General features: G+C 42.9%; 1 protein-coding gene and 1 pseudogene across 1 annotated transcript in view; one reads left to right on the top strand and one right to left on the bottom strand.

The window, feature by feature from the left end:
* Nucleotides 1-22,318, top strand: part of CATSPERB (catsper channel auxiliary subunit beta) — a 147,149-nt gene that overhangs the window by 37,497 nt on the left and 87,334 nt on the right. The window contains exons 12-14 of the mRNA XM_075531640.1: nucleotides 549-698; nucleotides 1,492-1,644; nucleotides 7,805-7,949. Of these exons, the coding sequence (XP_075387755.1) occupies nucleotides 549-698; nucleotides 1,492-1,644; nucleotides 7,805-7,949 (448 nt within the window). The remainder of the gene's footprint in view (nucleotides 1-548; nucleotides 699-1,491; nucleotides 1,645-7,804; nucleotides 7,950-22,318) is intronic.
* LOC142425769 (alpha-parvin pseudogene) lies at nucleotides 12,001-13,093 on the bottom strand (annotated as a pseudogene).

Consider the following 22,318-nt stretch of genomic DNA (forward strand, 5'->3'; position numbering starts at 1 on the left):
TGCTGACTCACAGCATTGGGTTTCCAAGGCACACTAACTGTCCAGGGGAGTAAAATGTCCATTCTTTCTCCCTCAGAGCTGCTGGTGGTTTCAAACTGCCGACCATGCGGATGGCAGCATGTAACCGCCACACCACCAGAGCTCCTCTGCATGCATACGAGGCTGTTGAAAATACCATGGCTTGGGTGCCCCTAGTTCTCAAAGTGACATCTTTGCTCGATAGCATTTTCAAGAGGCCTTTTACAGCAGATGTGCCCAGTGCAATAAACCATTGATCTTTTGACTCCTTCGTCCATGGCTGTCCACATGGATTTAGGTAAAATGAAATCCTTGAAACTTTCCGTCTCTTCTCTGTTTATCATGCTGTTGTTTATTGGTCCAGTTGGGAGGATTTTGTGTTCTTTAGGTTGGATTGGATTTCATCAGAGTTGCCTAACCCTGATAAGTCTGCACTTGCATGGTGCTTCTAAAAACACCGTTTATGCCAGAAAGAAACGTGTTGCATTCCTTTGCAGAGCGGCATTTAACCTCCCTTTTCCGTTTGGTAGGCAAGCGTGTGTTTCTACAGTGACGAGCCTTTCATTGATTGGTTCCCTTGCATACCGACGTCTAAGAGAACGCGGAGTGTTTCTTCCGAGATTATAACCTTTCTCGTTGACCTAGAGCGTAAAAATGGAGTGTACTTCCTCTCTACCAAGGTAGGCCTGCTATTCCTGAGATGACTGCTCTTGAGCCCAAGTCCTGCAAAAAAGAACATTCACCTTTGCAAAAGTTGTTGCCACTTTCTAGTTGTCTCTGGCAATAGAGTCAGCTCAAACTGACTATCGCAAAATTGTTTAGGTTTAGGACACTTTTCAGGTTTTTAGTGTTTAGGACACTTTTCCGGTTTCTTGCCTCTGACCATCTGTTCTTTAGTTTGATGCTGGTGGAAAAGTGGATGCTGCACGCATCATGATTCTCCTCGGCTGGTGTTCCAGGAGACTGTGAACACAGTTTGGTCTGCATATAATTGCGGTTCAATAAAATGGTTAGTTTAAGTGAATATAAGTTAAAACGAATAGTTGTTGATCTCCTTTTCTATTCCAAAGACTCTGAACAATAGCTGGGAATTAGAATTCATTTTAGAGCCATTCCCAAATTACATTAGGATTGGCCCCTATGCCCAAGATTAAGTATGATCCCGTAGAAACAGGCGAAGGCCCGGGCACTCACATTTTTAAGAAGCCCTTTGGCAGGACAGTTTTAAGCATGGCCATTGGAGTCTCTGTGCCAGCTGCACATGATGGGTCCATAATAAGGTTGCCGGCGCTCCCAGACTGCACTTCCACCCTCCAGAAAATAAATGTGGGGGAGAGGGGCGGAGGAAGCAGGTATTGATGTTGACTGATCTTTTCTTAATCAAAATCCAAGTCATTGGAAACTCTAAAAATTATAACTAGTATACGGGGAAATTTTGTATGATCTAATCATGTATTCTGTATCTGCTTCTAGAAAAAGACCTTTGTCTCTATAAACTCAATGGCAAATAACCTGCCAAACTCACGGAGAAAGTTTCCTGCTTTCTACTTTCCCTTATCATTCTCTGTTCCCATTGGAATAGTCTTCCATCCACGAAGTAATTTTATATATGCTTACGGTAATCAGGTAGGTACACATGAAACCTCTTATTCGGGAATAGATATAAATCACTCATTTGCTCAATGCTGGGAAGTTCTACAGATGACCTTTCAGGTTATCCAGTAGGTCACGTGAGAGGAAAGACCATAAATATTCATTAACTATTTCTTTGGTTCCAAATTTAGTAGCCCTGTCTGTACCTTTGCAATTAGTTACCTAGCTGATGAAGACGAGCCATGGGCACTCCACGGTTGCCTTGAACTTTATCAACTTGATCATGTTTCTTTCCAACTCTAAGGGAAGTAGGTTTTGCCAATAGCCCTTTAGAACTTAGCGCTGATGTCTTCAGCCCTTCACGTTGCCTTTCCCTTTTTGGCTTCATCAACTCTGGCTTCCCAGCACTGCTGTTCTTTAAGCGCCTTCTAGAACTATCCTCCATTTCCTGGACTCACGTTCAGTCAGTCAGTTCGGGGTTGATCAAGTGAAAGCTTGGTAAAGCAGTGAGTGTGCCATCTACGGAGCATCAAGCAGTTGAAAGGTAAGGAGGACCAAGAAGGAAACTTGAGAACTGACAATGAAATGACTAGGTGGGCACTCAATTCCCTTTCTCAGTAATGTCTCAAACGCCGCTAGTCCGAGCCCCAAACTGCTGTTGGGTTAGCCCATGTGCCACAGGACCACAGGCTGGTACTCGGCTGTACAGAAGCAGCTTGTCACGGTTTTCCTTTGGCACTGTGGCTGGGTGGCTTCAGACCACCAACCTTTAGGTTAGTAGCCAACCGTAAACCACTTGTGCCACCCAGAAACCTTTTCCAACACCTATAGAGTCCATGCAAAATGAAGGTATTTTTAAAGGGGATAAGCCCTGTTTTTCGGTCTTTTTGAACCTCCCAAACTTCTTTGCGTGTACACCCTGAATGTTCAAATCTCTAATTTCCCCTTTTTGCCCCTGAATGTGCCTTACCCCTAGAATGGGACCACAACTTCTTTTCCGTAGTATTGGTGGTGCGTGAAGATAACCGGAAACCGTCTAAATGAAATTCCTGGCCTGGTGCTTCTCCAAACACCCACCTTGTGCTGCTTTACCCTCGATCTCTCCCCCTGCAGCTGAGCCCTGCGGCATTAGTTAGCCTGTGCTCTCCTTTTTGCTAAAGTGGCTCCGTCATTGTCATCTGTTGTGAAATTCCTAGGGCCAGCTCACCAAGCACTGTACGGCAGGAAGATGAGGTTACCCTGTATTTGTAATGACTGACAACCTCAGAAACCCCATACAGGGTTGTTTTGAGTCAGAATTAACTCTATGGCAGTAGTGTTAGGGCTTTGTCTGTCTGGTTTTCTCTGTCTTAGAAACTCCTGGTGACTCAAGGAGCTATTCTGATTGGTTGTGGAAGCTACAAAGTATGTAGATTAGACATTTTTTTCAGTATGTGATCAGCCTCAAAATTATTTTGGGGTGTTTTGACTATGGACAGTCAAGTAAATGGAATGGAAGTCCAAGGGCATCTTCCAAAGCTAAATTGAGAAGTGGGATTAACCATTAAGTGTAAGAAGCTTAGGAAGGCCAAGGAACTGAAACAATGCATATGGGAACAGATGATGTGTAGCTAAAACAATGAATCTATTTGAGGTTACAAAATAGCATAAACTACGGTGAGAATCCTATTGTGTATATTTCAGATATGAGCAAATCTATCAAGCAAAATCTAAGGCAGTGTTCTGATCAGAATACTCAGAGATTGGGAGTAAACGATGCTGATGCATTACTCCCTGGGGCTCATGGTCTATATTTGACGTCGGTATTCAACATTTCCCTAAACATTTCAAGTATTTGTGATAAATAAAGGGCCAGGAGAAGTAGTATTATTTACATTCAGTGATTTAAAAGTGGCCAAACAAGAGCTGAGATGTGGCAGAGGACAGAAATATCAATCAAGAACACCACTGCTAGAGCCTTTTTGATATCGTAAGATTGGTGGTTTAAATCCACCAGCCTGACCGCAGCAGAGAGATAAGACTTGTCTGCTCCCATAAAGACGTACAGTCGGTGTAATCCTATAGAGGGCCACTGCGTGTTGGAGTTGACTATGGCCATGGGTTTGGTCACTGCATTCCAAATCAGTCTGAGTTAGTACCCTAAAGCAACATGAGTCCTCCATTGCTTATAAGGCCTGGTGCAGCCAACTACGGTCCACAGGTCAAATCCAGCCGGTGGTCTATTTTTTATAAATAAAGCTTTATCAGCCACTTCCATTTATTTACATCTTGCTATGGCTGCTTTCATGCTAAAACAGACAGGGTTAGGTAGTTGGAACAGAAACTGCATGGCCTACAAAGCCTGAAATGCTCACTCCCTGACTGACCTCTGGTGGTGGGTTGGCTAAGCATTTAGGCCTCGCGTCTTTCTTGTTTTCCCCTCTCATATGGTTAGTTCAACTAGAATTGTTCAGTCTCAACAAGAAGAAGGGAGGCTTGGGCTTGGGACTAGCATACTATTGCTTCCCCCACATTTTGGGGGTCAAATCAGTCACAAGACCAACCCAATTCAAGGGTTATATGTTAGTGTGGGTAGACTAGAGAAACAAATTCATAGACACTCATATGTGTATAAGAAAGAACTCTATATAAAAGAGCTTTTTTGTATATTAAAAAAAATCCCAACCCAGTCCAGATCAAGTCCATAAGTCCTACATTAGCCCATAGGTCCAGTACTAGTCCATAAGTTCCTCTTTAGACTCACCCAGCACATGCAATGATGCGGAATGCAGGAAGATCACTGGCCAGTGGGTAGAAGTCTTGTGTATCCAATGGCAGTGGAAGCATCTCAACATTGGCACGGGTCTCCATGTGTCTCCTCCAGCTCTCTGAATGTCTCCACAGCAGGAAAGGGAAGGCAGAGAGAGACTGGGTCTGGCCTCCAAATGAGGTCATCAAGCTGTTATCTGGCTGACAGGCTAGACTCCACCCCTTCGCTCAAGTTGGCAGTAGATGATGTAACTGCCACAGATTACCACCTCTTGATGGAAGTATGAGGGTACTTCCCAGGATTCTTGGAAAAATGGAATTTAAAACCAATGACATTTTTCTATGAACTTATAGAAGGCCCTTTTCATATAGGGAGGGATGGGTAATTGGTAATCTTTCTTTGTAATGAATCTACCACAGAGGGCTTTTAGAACACTGGCAATATTTTATTTCTTGATCTGGTCACAGAAGTGAGTATCTCAAAAATTCAAACCAAACTCCCTGGCACTGAGTCGATTCTGATGCATAGAGACCCTACAGGACAAAGTAGAACTGCTCCTGTGGATTTCTGAGACTGTACATCTAAAGCAATAGAAAGTTTCCTCTTTCTCCCACAGGGAGGCCGGTGACTTTGAACTACTGACCTTACAATTAGCAGCTCCACTGGTAACCCACTACACCACCAGGGTCTGCTTTGAAATAATTCATTGGCCTGTGCACGTGTTATTTGCACACTTTCTATATGTCTGATGAACTTCAATAAAAACTTGTCTTTCACAAGCAGACTCAGAGAGAAACAACTCTATGATAATGTTACAATTTCCAAAATTGTGATGTAGAAATATAAAGCCCTCAGTAAGGCTCTGGAGGGATTAAATGCGTGTTCTGTCAAGTTTACAAAAGTAGATTGCTAATGGTAGCAATGAGGACTATATATCACCACTCAAGGGGAGCAGACAATGGGAGTTAATAATAATATTTTATATATTAACTAGGGTCGGGGAGGGCTGAGATAAAAGGGAGCTGAGACCAAAGAGCACAAGACAAAAGAAAATGTTCTGAAAATGGTGGTGGCAACACTTGTACAATCACGCTCGAGCTAACTGAACTATGAATTGTTACAATAGCTGTGAGCTCCCAATAAGATGGGGGAGGGCACAAAAGTGGATGGTTCTGATTTTCTATAAACTCCGCCAGAGACTACAAAAAGATGGGGCTCTTCCCAACTCGGTTTATGAGGGGAGCATGACTTTCATAAGAAAACTAGCCAAGGATTGCACAAGGAAAAAGGGCATTGGCTGCTTTCACTTTTGGCTAAAGATGCAAAGTGTCAGACGATAGGATCCAGTGACACATGAAAAGCTGCAAGCATGACCAATCAGGCTTGCCTGAGGACTACAGGGTGGCTTGTTGTCATACAATCTGAGCATGTATAATGCCCCTCATGGACAGATTAAATGACAAGTGTGTCTATTTTTAATAGATGCATTTAAAGTATTTGATAAAATTTAGCGGCTTTCATAACAACACCCCCCAAAATAGAATCTTCTGATGAATAGAAAAGCAACACAGCCTTCCAAGTGTAAAAGGCAACTGCCTACTTCCCAAACCAGGCATCACATACAGGGGACTTAGGGCATTTCCTTGGAAAAGAAGCTATGCTCACCAGCATACCACCAAGACTGTGCTAAGGACATTTTCTTGAAATCAAGAAACTGTAAAGAAATATTTCCTGCTGTTATTTCTATTTATTATTTCACGGTAAGGTATGGCCAGTACAGTAAGTAAAGAAAATAAAGACATGAGTACTGGAACGGAGGAAATTAAATTCTACTGGTTTTCAAAAACATAGTATTGTCTAGCCAGCAAATCCAAAAGACGCATGCGCATTGCTATAATGAGCGGAAGAGTGAAGAGAGGTGAATGGCAAAGCAAACTGCATTTCCATACATTACCAGTTACCAACTTGAATTCATGATTTTTAAGACACAGTTTATAATAGAAATACATAGCTATAAAGCTCTTGTGAATAATCTAAAGAAAGTTTTTTAAGAACTAAATGTAGACAATTATAAACTTTACCAAGACAGCTAGCATGAGCTGACCTATACATTTCAATTTTTCCCCAACAAGATTTCTTATGCTGCTTAAATTGACTCTAACTGTGCATGTGGGAAAACAAAAAACCAAGAAGAGTCAACATTTGTTGGTTATGAGATTAAGGAGGAAGGGTCTATACTAAATTCATGTTTATTGGTGCATCGATAGTAATTACCATCATGATGATGACCAGCAGAGTAGGAGAAAGCTCACAAGCAGCCCATTCGTTACTGGAATGTTGAGTGTGTTAGTCTAGGTTGTCTACAGAGACAAATCTAGTGACACTTATTATATAAGAAAGCGCTTCAATATCAAGAAGCAATTCTATATCCTGAAGGCAACCCAGCCCAGTCCACCTCAAGTCCCTAAGACTGATGCTCGTCCATCCATAAGTCCCTCTTCAGACTCCCATGCTGGTGACACAGAAAGGTGTACTGGAAGCAAGAAGACCCTAGACTGGTGGGTGCAGTGTCCTGTGAATCTAAGGTCAGTGGGTACATGGCAGGGCCCCAGCAGCTCTCAGGATCAGCTGGCCCACATGGCCCACTCTCTCTGGAGGCAGACAGAGTCCCAGCAGGCAGGAAGGCAGAGAGATAGAGAAAGAACAGTTCCCGGGTCTCTAACTCTTACACCAAAGGTCTTAGGATACCACGGAGATGTCATCATACTGCAACCTGATTGACAGGTTGAACTCCGCCCTGAGCCACTGATAGAAGCCAAACAGGCACTGTCGATGTGAGAAGAGAGGGTGCTTCAGAATGGGACAAAGAGAACTGGTTAGACGCGTCAGAAGCGATGAAACGCACCCCTGGGTGGCCGCGTTCGCCAAGCCCAACTATTTATATATAAGCTAATAATTTAAGCAAAATCATTTAAAGAAACAGAGTCAATATGTTTCTGAATCGGGGAAGGAAACACTTTTCAAGCAAGGCAAAAATCACTCCCTAGAATATGCTACTTACAAAGTAAAGAGACACTCACACCTAGATGCCGAGATCATAAAGTCTCCTGTCAACATGAGGGTAAACTTCCTTCTCTAATCCAGACACACCTAGAACTCCATTCTTCTTTTAAACAAGAGAACTGTATTTGGAAGATGCTGGAAATAACAATTCTTCATAAATCGTGCATCTTGTAGAGAGACCTGATGCTCTGTCACATACGATGTCACACAAACTCCAAGATGGAAATAGAAAGTCCATCAAGTAGATAAAGAGCTGTACACTCGGTGTGTGTGTGTGTGTGTGTGTGTGTGTGTGTGTGTGTAGGAAAGACCACATGACATGCTCATGCTGAGGGTTACACAGCAGTTCGTTAGTAAGCTGTAATCTTTTTATTCCTCTAGGTCTGGCTTTCAATAGACGGTGGCAACACTTTTGACATAATAGCTGATTTTTATGATGATGTCATCAAGAGGACTTTTCACAGTTTTTATACTGACGACATTACTTTCGTTTCCCAGAAGGGGAAGGTTTACCTGTCGAAGGCAGGTAAGCAATACAAACGGATTCTTATTGGTATAAACACTAAATGTGGCCCGGAATTAGACTATAAGTGAAAAAACAAATCTGCCTCATTTAATGACTCATCCTGGAGTCTCAAACCCTCTGAGAGGTGACGGAGTTGTAGGACCCACAGAAGTGGGATCTTAGGAATAATCCATCCCTAAAGAAGGAGAATTTGAAATCAACATACTATGTTCTCATTTACAAGTCTAGTGGTATTTCACTTTCCAGAAAGACAATGTATCAGTAATAATATTACCTTATAATAGCATTGTGGAGGTAGAACTCACATACCCTAAAATTAACCTTTTAGAGTATACGGTTAAGTAGTGTTTAGTGTATCCATAGAGTTGTCAATCATAACCACTCTCTGATTTTAGATCATTCTTCTTCATATAAACCAGCTTCTCTGATGATTTGCTCAGCAAACAGACTGAACAAGTATGGTGAGAGGATAAAACCCTGATGCCCACCTTTCTTTATTCTAAACCTTGCCTCTTGATCCATGTACAAGTTTCTCTTGAGCACAAGGAGGTGCTCTGCAATTCCTCAAGTGTATCCATGGTTTATTGTGGTCCACACAGACAAACACCTTTACATAGTCAGTAAAACACAGTGAACTTCTTTCTGGTAATTTCTGATTTCAGCCAAGAGCCATCTGACATCAGCAGTGATGTCCCTTGTTCCACGTCCTCTCTGAATCCCGCCTGAATTCTGGCAGTTTCCTGTCAATGTACGGCTACAATCGTTGGATGATCTTTAGCAAAATCTTATTAGTGTGAACTATCGATCGTTGTGTTCTATCGTTGGAGCATTCTGTTGGCTCGCTTTCTCTGAAATGGGTACAAATATGGGTCTCTTCCAGTCAGTTGGCCAAGCAACAATCTTATGAATTCCTGACATAGATCAGTGAGTGCTTCCAGTGTTTCAGCAGCTTGCTGAAACGTTTCTATCAGTATTCCATCAATGCTTGAAGTCTCGTTTTTGGCTAATGCATTCCAGGCCGTGTGAGCCTTTTCTTCAGCACCATTGGTTCTCGCTCGTATGCTACCCCCTGAAACGTGGGCTGTCAACTAGTTCTTTTGGGTGTTGTGACTGTGTATTCGCTCCATCTTCTCTTGGTGCTTCCTTCATCATTCAATATTTTGCCCATAGAAGCTTTCAATATTGCATCTCAAGACTTGGCTTTTTTCCTGAAAGTTCTTTCCATCTGGGATCTGCTGAGCATGCTCTTCCCTTTGAGTCTTCTAGTTGTAGGTGTTTACACATTTCATTATGTTACTTGGCTTTGTCTTCTCAAGCTGTCCTTCAAAATTTTCTATTCAACTCTTTGGCTTCATCCCAGCTTCCATTTGCTTTAGCTCCTCTCCTATAAAGAGCCCGTGTGAGTCCCTGTGGACATCCACTTTGACCTTTTCTTTCTTTCTGTCTTTTTGATGACCTTTTGCTTTCTTCATGAATGATGGTTTTGATGTCCTCCCAGCTCACCAGGTCTTCTGATGTTACTGTTCAATGCGTCAAATCTGCTCTTGAGATGTTCTCAAAATTCAGGTGGGATAGGCTTAAGGTTGTATGTATGTATGTATGTATGTGTGTGTGTATGTATGCATGTATTAGCATTTAGATGAGAGCTAGTTACCAAGGCGTAGACATGAATAAAGGAATCGACTATGATATAAATTATCCATAGAGTAGCAAATGAAGAAAGTGATTACAGTCCCTTTGCGAGCAATGGTAGTGAAATAACTGTTGTTGTTGTTATTGCCAGTTGTTTGGGTAGAGCCTTATCTACACCTGATGGAATCTAGAGCAGAGAATGGGCAATCCTACAGGAAGCTCCAGGCAGTGGCCTTGGAGGCTCATAGCCAGTCAGAACTGCACTGACAAAGCAGAGAGAGAGAGAGAGTAAAGACCCCGTAGCTTCTTTCTACTTCCCCCCATCTCCCGCCAGCGCTTCTTTGAGCTAACCCAATCAGAAGCCCCTGGAAACACAGCCCCGTACTGCAGCCCGTAGGGGTTGCCTTCAGTCTCAGAGAGAAAGTCTGAGAACAGATCCCCACACGTGGGCAAATAGAGAACAAAGAGCGCACAGCGAGAAGCAGCTAGTGGTTTCAAAACCAGCGATAACAATGACAAACTAGCACGCATTCTAAATGTCAACTATAGAATTACATTCAGATGTAGAGTAATAGACAATGAAGTGGAAGGCCTCTAAAACAGATGCTAAAGATGCAGCAACTTCCCATCGTAGGAACGTCAGTGATGGATTGAAGTGGAGCTGAGCGCAAGCAAAAGTGCCGCAGCTGAGGTTCCAGCTCACACATACAGGGGTGTGTTCCAAGAGGCAGTGTGTCGACAGTGTGTAGACAAGCGGTGGGTGGCTGCAGACACTCGTCTTAGGCTCTCTAGGGAGCCTTCAACAACAACAAAAGGTCCAATCAGAACATTGGCTTCTGAGGTTATGTGCTCAAAAAGACCCACTGCTCTGAGTCCAATCAGACCCATAGCAACCCTGTAGGACCAAGGTGCCTCTTCGGGTCTCCAAGGCTGTAGTTTTCACGGGAGTAGAAACCTCATCATTCTCCCATGGCGCAACCGGTGGTTTTAAACTGCCGAACTTGTGGTTAGCAGCCCAATTCTTAAGCCCTAAATTCAAAGCAGAAAAGTCAGTGTAGGAGATAGTGATGAATGCTTTTGGGGGGATCACCCCAAAGGGGTAATCTTGATGGGTTTTCTTAAAGAAGACAAGCAGGTCCCCTTGCTGAGGGGCTGTGGGAAGGAGATGAACCAGGCAGGATGCAGGGTAACAACGATGAAACATATAACTTTCCTCTAGTTCTTAAATACTTCCTACCCCCACTATCATGATCCCAATACTACCTTGTAAATCTGGCTAGACCAGAGGATGTACATTGGTACAGAAAGTAACTGGAAACACAGGGAATCCAGGACAGATGACTCCTCCAGAACCAGTGATGAGAGCGGTGGAGAGAATGTCAGGTAGAAAGGGGGAATTGATTACAGGAATCTACACATAGCATCATCTCTGGGGGAGAGACAACAGAGAAGAGGGCAGGGGGAGACATCAGACAGTGTAATATATGACAAAATAATAATAATATATGAATGATTAAGGGTTCACGAGGTGCGGGGAGTGGGGAGGGAGGGGGAAAATGAGCAGCAGATATCAAGGGCTCAAGTAGAAGGCAAATGTCTTGAGAATGATGATGGCAACAAATGTACATATGTTCTTGACACAATGGATGGATGTATGGATTGTGATAAGAATTGTATGAGCCCCCAATAAAATGATTTTTAAAAAAAGAAGACAAGAAGGTCTTGGGAGTTTATTAAGACGTTTGAAGAAAATTGAGACTATGCCGGTGAGGGGAAAAATCAGGAAAGTTGTACTGTGCAATTTATTTTCCTTTTTTTGTTTAAATCATTTTTGGGGGGCTTGTACATCTATTATCACAATCCACACATATGTCCATTGTGTCAAGCACGTCTGTACATCTGTCGCCATCATCATTTTCAAAACATTTGCTTTCTACTTGAGCCCTTGGCATCAGCTCCTCATTTTCCCCCTCCCTTCCCACCCCTCCTCCCTCACAAACCCTTGATAATTTATAAATTATTATTATTTTTTCATGTCCTACATTGACCGATGCCTCCCTTCACCTGCCTTTCCATTGTCCGTCCCCCCAGGAAAGGGTTTCTATGGAGATCCTTGTGACCTGTTGCAATTTGGGGGTGGGGGGCTTTATTGCCTTTATTTTCATCTTACGGCATCTATCTTTTGCTTAAACTGGTTCTTCAAACTAGACCGAGGGGATCTGAAGCCGGCCCAAGGAGGGGGTTACTGCACAGGTTTGGGGAGGCCTAGGCAGCCCACTCTGATCCCCAGCATTGCTGGGAGAACAGGCCGTGCGGGGCAGTGCTGGGCAGGAGTCAGGCAGAAGCAGGTGAAGGTGGTATGGAGGGCAGTCTGGTCTGCCTGCAGCTATTGCTCCCGGGCCGAGGGGAGCCCCATCCCTCACTCCACATCCCGGTACTTGGTGAAGAGGTTGTGGACTTCAGGTCATAGTTGACGATGTCTTCTGGCCGGAGTATTGGCTTTTTCAGGCCTCCGTCTTGCATGAGCTCAGAGGCAAAGGAGGCTTTCGGCACCTTCTGCTCAAAGCTGTCTGGGGTCAGGAAGTAGTGGTACAGAGGCACAAAGTAGCCCTCCGGGAGTCCCATCAGCAGCACCAGGAACACGCCGTCTGCAAACTGGGTTTCCAGTTCTGTGACTTCCAGGTTCAGCTTATTCAGCTGCTTGTTGACGAATGTGATGAGTGTCTTGTTCACCATGTTGAGTTTGTCTGGTGCGTGGTTGAACAACGTGTCAAAGGCATCTGGCTCATGCCTTCCAGAAAGTGCCTCTGTGTTTCCAGTCATTTCCTCTTGGATTTGCCGGGACTGGAGGATCCCTTCTCATTTCTGGACCACAACCACTTGAATGGAAACATGGTCTGGGAGACGGATTGGTGCCCGGAAATACTGGGACAGAGCAACCAGCAGCTGTAGGATGGCCACCAGGCTCTTGGCGTAAATAGAGTCCATGTTCCACTTGATACTCCTCAGGGGCAGTTTCAAGGTTTCGTTGATCTCCAGGACAGTCTGTAGTTTTTGCTTCTGGGTGATCTCTGACTGGGTGACCTCAGCAACATCCAGGTTCTCACTCGAGTTTCTCAAAAAGCTTAGCACTTGTCTGTCATATAAATCTTCAGCCAGGTATTTTTCAATGATACTTTCTCCAACCAGCACATCATTAATCCAGCCAATCAACACCTTCATCAGCTCTTGCAGTTTGGGGTCATTGCATGAGTTTGGGTCTACCATGGTTCGAACTTCATTCTCCTCCAGCATCGTGTCCTCAGGGTCCAGCTCGAAGGGAATGGGGCTGAGGGGCAGGTTGTTGGCATTGATCCCTTCCTCCTGAACCCTGAGACCTCCTTGGCTTTCTTTCTCCGAGCTAGGCTCCCTTCGAGTTTCCCCAAGAAGGAGTCATCTTTCTTCCTGGACGGGGGCGACTTGGGCGTGGGGGACTTGGGGACCAAGGGCGACTTCTGCAGGGAGGTGGCCATGGCAGCAGTGGCGTGAGCAGTGGCCACCAGGTGCCCTGTTGCAATTTTTTTCCCCAGCAAAACAATACGCCTGCACTTACTCTTTGAGGGTAGGAAGGTCCTTTGTGTGAGCATTTTGTCGAGAAACTTGACCCCATCCGCTCGAGAGCCTAGGTGGTACCCCTTCAGACTTCTTTTTCTCCCCCAAACTCTAAGAACATTGAGACGAAGGTCAAAGCTGTCCTTTTGCTGTGCTGTGAATTGGAGAGTGCAGGATTGGTCAGGGAAGGGCTGGAGAGATGGAGAAGCCACCTTCCAGGATGCATAGAACTTGGTGCAGGTGTTGAAAAACAACAGCTTCATGTTTTGAGATTTTCGTTTAGTAGCTGTGCCTATGATTTTATAGTACTACCTTTGTACTTACTCTTGTGGTTGTGTGTGTGTGTGTTTTTTTTCCTTTCAGCTTGTCATTTTTTTTCTCTCTTTTCTTCTTTTACATTTTATTAGGGACTCATACAACTCTTACCACAATCCATACATATACATACATCAATTGTATAAAGCACATCCATACATTCCCTGCCCCACTCATTCTCAAGGCATTTGCTCTCCACTTAAGCCCCTTGCATCAGGTCCTCTTTTTTTTCCCCCTCCCTCCCCATTCCCCCCTCCCTCATATGCCCTTGGTAATTTATACATCGTTATTTTGTCATATCTTGCCCTATCCGGAGTCTCCCTTCCCCGCTTCTCTGCTGTCCCTCTCCCAGGGAAGAGGTCACATGTGGATCCTTGTAATCAGTTCCCCCTTTCCAACCCACTCACCCTCCACTCTCCCAGCATCGTCCCTCACACCCTTGGTCCTGAAGGTATCATCCACCCTGGATTCCCTGTACCTCCAACCCTCATATGCACCAGTGTACAGCCTCTGTCCTATCCAGCCCTGCAAGGTAGAATTCGGATCATGGTAGTTGGGGGGAGGAAGCATCCAGGATCTGGGGGAAAGCTGTGTTCTTCATCGATACTACCTCACACCCTAATTTACCCATCTCCTCTCCTAAACCCCTCTATGAGGGGATCTCCATTGGTCGACACTTGGGCCTTGGGTCTCCACTCTGCACTTCCCCCTTCATTTAATATGATATATATATACATATATACACATACATATATACATATACACATACATACACACACTTATATCTTTTTTTTTTTGCATGATGCCTTATACCTGGTCCCTTGGGCACCTCGTGATCGCACTGGCCGGTGTGCTTCTTCCATGTGGGCTTATTTGCTTCTGAGCTAGATGGCCGCTTGTTCACCTTCAAGTGTGTGTGTTTATTGTATCTGCAAACCCTCGTATACAAGTGGAACTCTGGTCCGAATAAATAAATGCAGTCCGAATAAATGAAAACAGTAAGAGTAAAGGGAACAAAATTCAGTAATACGACATTAATTTCTTACACTCAGAGCAGCAGAAACACAGTTTTGAATTGCCAGAAATATTCTATGTACATCCATTTGAATGGAGCAAAAAATGCCTTCTTTGGATTTTTTTCCTGCAACGATGAAGATCACATATTTTTCTACAGAAATTTCAGAGGAGGATTACAGTACTTAAGAATTTGGAGCCAATTCCATTTGTTATTCATGTGCAAAGCCAAAGGACAGATGTTGTAAATATTCTATGTCATCACATCTAGCAGGCCATTGATTATTAGATGCACTCCATTTTATGAATGCAAAGAAAGAAAATCTCTTCGAATTAAACTGTTTAATAGTGACCCTGAGAGAAGCATGCCTTGCTCTGAAAGCATTTCCCTGACTACCATTGCTTTGCATTGGACGGTATGTGATGAGACAAAATCATCCACATCTATCCCAGTAGTAAGACCTGATACAATGGCAGCCACTTGGAGGTCTTCAAGTCCCCTCTGAGGGCCTATAAAAAACCCAATGGCTGTTCAAGAAGACAAGGTGGGATTATGGTAATTCTTCAGGGACATTATATATATTTATATAAATATATAATATATATATCCTGCTGTTTTGTTTTCTTCCCTTCCTGCCACCAACTGTGATCTAATGCCAAAGTATAGTGTAATATTTTAAGGTATTTTAAAAAGCAACAGAAGTCAATACGTATTGCATTGCCTAGGTTGATCAGGACACTGTCTGAAGTGATGATACTACAAACACCTGTGACAAAGCACCTGCATAGGAGGCTAGTGACCACTGTGTCGTGAGTGCCACCTGGCTGACAATGTGTGTAAGACACAATCAGTTTCCAGGATCTTACAATGTGAAGGAAAAAAGGACTAGCTTATCATGTATATTGATAGGCTACAGCATGTTGAGCTTTAGGGATTTATATCAACTAAGTTTTATTCTTAAAAGCTTGGTGACAGTTAAAATATATACATATATGTGGCTACCTAAGCTTCTGAGTAAATATTTATGACCTATTGATACCAAAAGCTTTTTAAAAAATTGCTAATAGGAATCTCTCCAAACTTCATGATAAAGTAATAAAAATTTTAAAAGATTACAGGAGAAGCAAAAGTTAAAGCCAAAGATACAAACTACCCTTTAAAGGTAGCCCAAAATACCATTTCCTTAACTGGATATAAGTAGAAATTCATGAAATTAGAAATGTTTGAGAAATTCTTACTTGTGATCACCTATATATTTTTTATGTGTTTACAATCCCAACTGGTTTAAACAGCAAACAGAATAGCCAATGCACAAAGTATGTGAAAAGGGGGGCATCAGATTTCCAAGACACTAAAACTGAATAACCTAAAGTAAGCTTAGTCTGCATATCATGATGAATATTATTCATTTATTATTGCTTCACTGATTCAACAACATTGATTGAGTACCTTCATGTGCCAGGCCCTGTTCTGGTCTCTAAGGTTAGAGCAGTCCCTTCACTTGTGAAGCTTATGTTCATCATAGGAAAGATGGGCATAACTCAGTAAAACTGGTCTGTGTGCAGGACAAGAGACTACAGAGAATCTCACAAAGAAGGAGAAGGTGATTAAGAGGCAACACGTTGGATGCCGTGTGACTGTGAATGTGTATTGCAGACAGGGGTTATATCTGTGCCGAAGAGTCGTGTGAATATCTGAGGAGAATGTAGATTGTTATTTCTCCATTAGAGGCAGTCTCACCTTGGATTTTTAAATTCTGAAATAACATTTCAAGGAGAGAAAAACTTCAAGTGAAAGTAGAGAGAAACGCCTAGACAAAACACACACCCACATGTGGAGGAGGGAGCATAAAGGGTAATTTCAGTATTCAGGTACAGCAAGATTTTTAGGACAAAAGAAAAAATATGACTGTGTTTCTGAAGGAACTAAGCTTATTAGTTCAAGGTGTGAAATGAGTTGTCTTAAATCTGCTCAATGAGCTAATTAAACCACAGACAATGAACTAAAAGAAATAACTGAAACAATATATGGAGGAATAAATCTGTCAATAAAGAGATTAAAAATATATATATATATTGTTTTCAAAAAGGATCAAATAGACATTCTAGAGCTGAAAAAATGCCATCGCTGAAATGAAAAATCACAACAGAAGTTTCAACCATAGATTTGAGCAGGGAGGGGGGAAAGGAAGCAGCAAACTTGAAGATTGAAGTTTTCCAGGATGGGGAGCAGGAGAAAATACAGACAGTGAAGAAAGCGAGCACAGCAAGAGGGGCCTGTGGGACATCATCAGACAGCCCAACATCTGCATAACAGGAGTCCTGGAAGGAGAAGAGAGAAAACATATTTGAAGAAAACAGCCAAATATTTTTTAAAGCTGATGAAAGACATGAACATATACTAATAATGTTCAAGAAGCTCAAATGTCTCCAAACACATTCAGAGAGATTCACATGAGGCCACATTGTTGTCAAATTGTTGAAACTCAAAACACAGACTCTGGAAAACAGTGAAGTAGAAGTGACTCATTGTGTCCAGAGGATCTTTCTTAACAGAAATGGTGGAGGTCAGCAGGCAGTGTGATAATGTATTTAAGGTCCTGAAAAGAAAAAAAAGTCCAACCAACCATCCTATTTGTGGCAAAACTACCCTTCAAGAATTAAGAAGAAATAACTGCAAGGTCATCAGTTCAACCCCACCAGCTGCTGGGCCGGAGAAAGATGAGGCTTTGCAGTCCCATGAAGAGTTACACTCTTGGAAGGCCATTGGGGCAGTTCTGCCCTCTCCTTTGGGTCTGTAGGAGTCAGAATTGCCTCTGTGGCAGTGGGTTCAGTTTTTCAGTTTGCATGTTTTAGGTGTTTCCAGGTGAACAAATAGTGAGTGTGCTTGTTATTAGTAGACCAGCCTACACGAAAGGCTAAAGGGAGTCCTTCAGGCTAAAGTGAGAGGAAAGCAGACTGTAACTCCAATCCATAAGAAGAAAACTAGTAAAGTTTCATTGTTGTCATTGTTAGGTACCATCTAGTCTGTTCCAATTCATAGTGACCCTATGTGCAAGAAAATAAAACGCCACCTGGTCCTACACCAGCTTCACAACTGCTCTTTTTTTTTTAACAATTTATTGGGGCTGATACAATTCTTTTCACAGTTCATACATATACATACATCAATTGTATAAAGCACATCTGTACAGTCTTTGCCCTAATCATTTTTTTCTCTTTTCTTCTTTTACATTTTATTAAGGACTCAAATAACTCTTACCACAATCCATACATATACATACATCAATTGTATAAAGCACATCCACACATTCCCTGCCCCAATCATTCTCAAGGCATTTGCTCTCCACTTAAGCCCCTTGCATCAGGTCCTCTTTTTTTTCCCCCTCCCTCCCCATTCCCCCCTCCCTCATATGCCCTTGGTAATTTATACATCGTTATTTTGTCATATCTTGCCCTATCCGGAGTCTCCCTTCCCCTCTTCTCTGCTGTCCCTCTCCCAGGGAAGAGGTCACATGTGGATCCTTGTAATCAGTTCCCCCTTTCCAACCCACTCACCCTCCACTCTCCCAGCATCGCCCCTCACACCCTTGGTCCTGAAGGTATCATCCACCCTGGATTCCCTGTACCTCCAACCCTCATATGTACCAGTGTACAGCCTCTGTCCCATCCAGCTCTGCAAAGTAGAATTCGGATCATGGTAGTTGGGGGGAGGAAGCATCCAGGATCTAGGGGAAAGCTGTGTTCTTCATCGATACTACCTCACACCCTAATTAACCCATCTCCTCTCCTAAACCCCTCTATGAGGGGATCTCCATTGGCCGACACTTGGGCCTTGGGTCTCCACTCTGCACTTCCCCCTTCATTTAATATGATATATATATATACATATATACACATACTTATATCTTTTTTTTTTTTGCATGATGCCTTATACCTGGTCCCTTGGGCACCTCGTGATCACACTGGCCGGTGTGCTTCTTCCATGTGGGCTTATTTGCTTCTGAGCTAGATGGCCGCTTGTTCACCTTCAAGCCTTTAAGACCCCAGACACTATCTCTTTTGATAGCCGGGCACCATCAGCTTTCTTCACCACATTTGCTTATGCACCCATCACAACTGCTCTTATGCCTGCATCTATCGGTGCAGCTACTGTGTCAAAACAACACAACAAGGGCCTTCTTCTGTTTCGCTGCCCCTCTGCGTCACCAAGCACGAGGTCTTTCTCCCAGGACTGACAGTATGTCCAAAGCATGTGAGACAAAGTCTTGCCATCCTTTCCTCTAAGGACATTCTGGTTGTTCTTCTTCCAAGTCTGATCTGTTTGTTCCTTTGTTAGTTCATGGTGCTTTCAATATTCTTGGTCAACACCGTCGTGCACATGCATTGATTTTTCTTCCGTGTTCCTGTTCAGTGTCTAACTTTCACATGTATACAAGGCAATTAAAAATACCTTGGCTTGGGAAAGGTGCACCTTAGTGCTCTAAGTAGCATCCTGGCTCTTCAGCACTCTAAAGAAGTCTTGTGCAACAGATTCACCCGGTGAAATGTGTCTTTTGATCTCTTGGCTGCCGCTTCCATGAACATTGATTATGGATCCAAGCAAGATAAAATCCTTGACAAATCCAATCTTTTCTCCCTCTATCATGATGTTCTCTACTGGTCTAGTTGAGAGGCTATTGGTCTCCTTCACAAATCGAGTTGTAATCCACACTGAAGGCTGCGATATTTCATCACCATCAGTAAGTGCTTCATGTCCTCCTGATGTTCAGCAAGCAAGGGGATGTGATCTGCATATCACAGGTTATAAATGAGCCTTCCTCCAATCCTGACACTGGATTCTTCTACATCTAACCAAAGTCTTCTAGTGATTTTCTCTGCATGTAGATTGAATAAATATGGTGAAAGGATACGACCCTGACTTTCCTGATTTTAAGCCACTTATACCCTTGTTCTGTTTGCATAACCATCTCTTGAGACAAGCATGTACAAGTTTCTCATAAGCACAATGAAGTGTTCTGGAATTCCCATTCTGCCCAAGGTTTTCCATGGTTTGTTATGACCCACGTGCTTGACGGCCTTGGAATCATCAACGAAACACAAGTAAACATCTTTCTGGTATTCTCTGCTTTGAGCCAAGATGCATCTGACATCATCAATGAGATCCCTTGTTCCGTGTCCTCTTCTGAATCCAACATGAACTGCTGGAATCTCCCTGTCAATGTATTGCTACAACTATTTTGGGATGATATGTAGCAAAATTTTACTTGTATATGACATATATGACATCAATGGTATTATTCTATAATTTGAGCCTTGTATTGAGTCACCTTTCTTTGGGATGGGCACAAACACAGATCTTTTCTAGTCAGTTGACCAAGTAGCTGTCTTCCAAATTTCTTGGCATGGAGTCTCTTCCATAGACGAATGAGTGCTTCCAGTTCTTCGTTAGCTTTTCAACGCATTTCAATTGATAGTCTGTCATTTCCTGGAACGTTGTTTTTGACTAATGCTTTCAGTGCAACTGCAACTTCATCCTTCAGCACCACTGATTCTTGCTCATATGCTGCCTCCTGAAAGTTAATTAGTTCTTTTTGGTACCATGACGCGGTGTATTCTTTCCATTTGCCTTTGGTGCTTCCTGCATCATTCAATATTTTTCCCATTGAATTTTTTTAATCATTTTATTTGGGGCTCATACAACTCTTATCACAATTCTTACATACATCAATTGTGTCAAACACGTGTACATTCGTTGCTCTCATCATTCTCAAAATATTTGCTCTCCACTTGAGCCCTTGGTATTAGCTCATTTTCCCTCTCCATTATGAACTCTTGATCATTTATAAGTTGTTATTATTTTGTCATGTCTTACACTGTCTGATGTCTCCCTTCACCCACTTTTCTGTTGTCCATCCCCCAAGGAGGAGGTTAGATGTAGATCCTTTGATCGTTTCCCCCTTTCTACCCCACATTCCCTCCACCCTCTGGTATCTCCACTCTCACCACTGGTCCTGAAGGAATCATCTGTCCTGGATTCCCTGTGTTTCCAGTTCCTATCTGTACCAGTGTGAATTTTTCAATATTGCAATTAGAGGTTTGAATTTTTTTCTCGAGTTCTTTCAGTCTAAAATATACCGAGCATGTTCATTCTTTTTGGTTTTCCAACTCTTGGTCTTTGCACATTTCATTATAATATTTGACTTTGTCTTCTTGAGTTGCCCTTTGAAATTTTCTGTTCAGCTCCTTGACTGACCCATCTCTTCCATTTGCTGTAGCTACGCTGTGAGTGAGACCAAGTTTCACAGTCTCTTCTGATGTCCACTTGGGTCTTTTCCTTCGTTCCTATCTTTTTTACTGACCTCTTGCTTTCTTTGTGTATGATGGTTTTGTTGTCCACCCACAGCTAATCAGTTCTCCTATCTTTAGTGTTCAATGCACCGAATCTCTTCTTGAGATGTTCTCAAAATTTAGGTGGAATAGACTCAATGTCATATTTTGGCTCTAGCAGACTTGCTCTCATTTTCATCAGCTTCAGCATGAACTTGCATACGAGCAGTTGTTGGTCTGCTCCACGATCAGCTGCTGGTCTGGTTTTTGCTGATCTTGAGCTTCTCCATCGTGTCTTCCCACAGATGTCGTCTATTTGATTTCTGCGTGCTACATCTGGAGAACTTCACCAGCACAGCCACTATGAACAAGTCACCGGTCTTGCAAAATTCCATCATGCGATCTCCAGCTTTGTTTCTATCCACAACTATGTTTCCCAACTCCTGTTCCTTCCCCTGTGCTTCCAACTTTTACGTTCCAATTGCCAATAATTATCAATGCATCTTGATTGCCTGTTTGATAGATTTCTGATTGAAGGCATTGGTAGAATTCTTCAATTTCTTCATCCCTCGTTTCAGTGGTTAGTGCATCAATTTGAATAATAGTTGAGTTGATTGGATTCTTGTATGTGGATAGACATGATCCTGTCAAAGACAGCATTGGACTTCAAGATGGAACTTGAAATGTCCTTTTTGATGAGTAATGCAGCCCGTTCCTCTTGATTGCACCATTTTTGGAACAGTCAACCGTGTGATCTTCTGATTAAAATGGCCAGTACTTGTGCATTAAACTAGTAAATATAAATTCCAGTATTTTATTTTTTTATTTGTAACTGCCCTTTTTCTATGTGATTCAGGCAAATGCATAAAACACTAAGTATAAGTGAACTGAAGCCTGTGAGAGCTGGAAGTATGGAGGACACCTTGTTGATCTGGGTCTTACAAGTTTCTGCTTTTGACAGACTGAACTCTTGCCACTTTCTCACTCTCTATAGAAAATATATATGTTCTCCTTCTCTGACGAAGGTTTCCACTTTATATAGGCTCTGGCTTTCACGTGTTATAAAACTTTAGTCTGTGTCAATAACAGCATAAAAAGGAAAGGGACAGGGATAGAAAATAGTTGGGTTTGTGTTCTATTGAAACTGTGGTTGTTAAGGGGCCATCAAGCGGCCCTAAAGTTCAAGAGAACATCCACGGCCGAGCACTGTGCTAGCCTCACAAACGCTGCCAGATTGGAGTTCAGTGTTGCAGGAACTGTGTCAGTCCATCTGACTGAGCGCGTTCTTCCTCGGTGACTACTTTACCAAGCTTGATTTCCTTCTCCAGGGACGATTTGCTCCCAAGAGCATATTCAAAGTGTGTGGCACAAGCCTTGCCATCCTCGCTTCCAAGGAGCATGCTGGCTACAGTTCCTTGAGGTAGATCTGTTTGTTCTTCTGGAAGTCCACAGCAATTCTTTACCACAAGCAACTCTTTACCACTGCC

Source organism: Tenrec ecaudatus, chromosome 14 (genome assembly GCF_050624435.1).
Source record: "Tenrec ecaudatus isolate mTenEca1 chromosome 14, mTenEca1.hap1, whole genome shotgun sequence".
Taxonomy (NCBI): domain Eukaryota; kingdom Metazoa; phylum Chordata; class Mammalia; order Afrosoricida; family Tenrecidae; genus Tenrec; species Tenrec ecaudatus.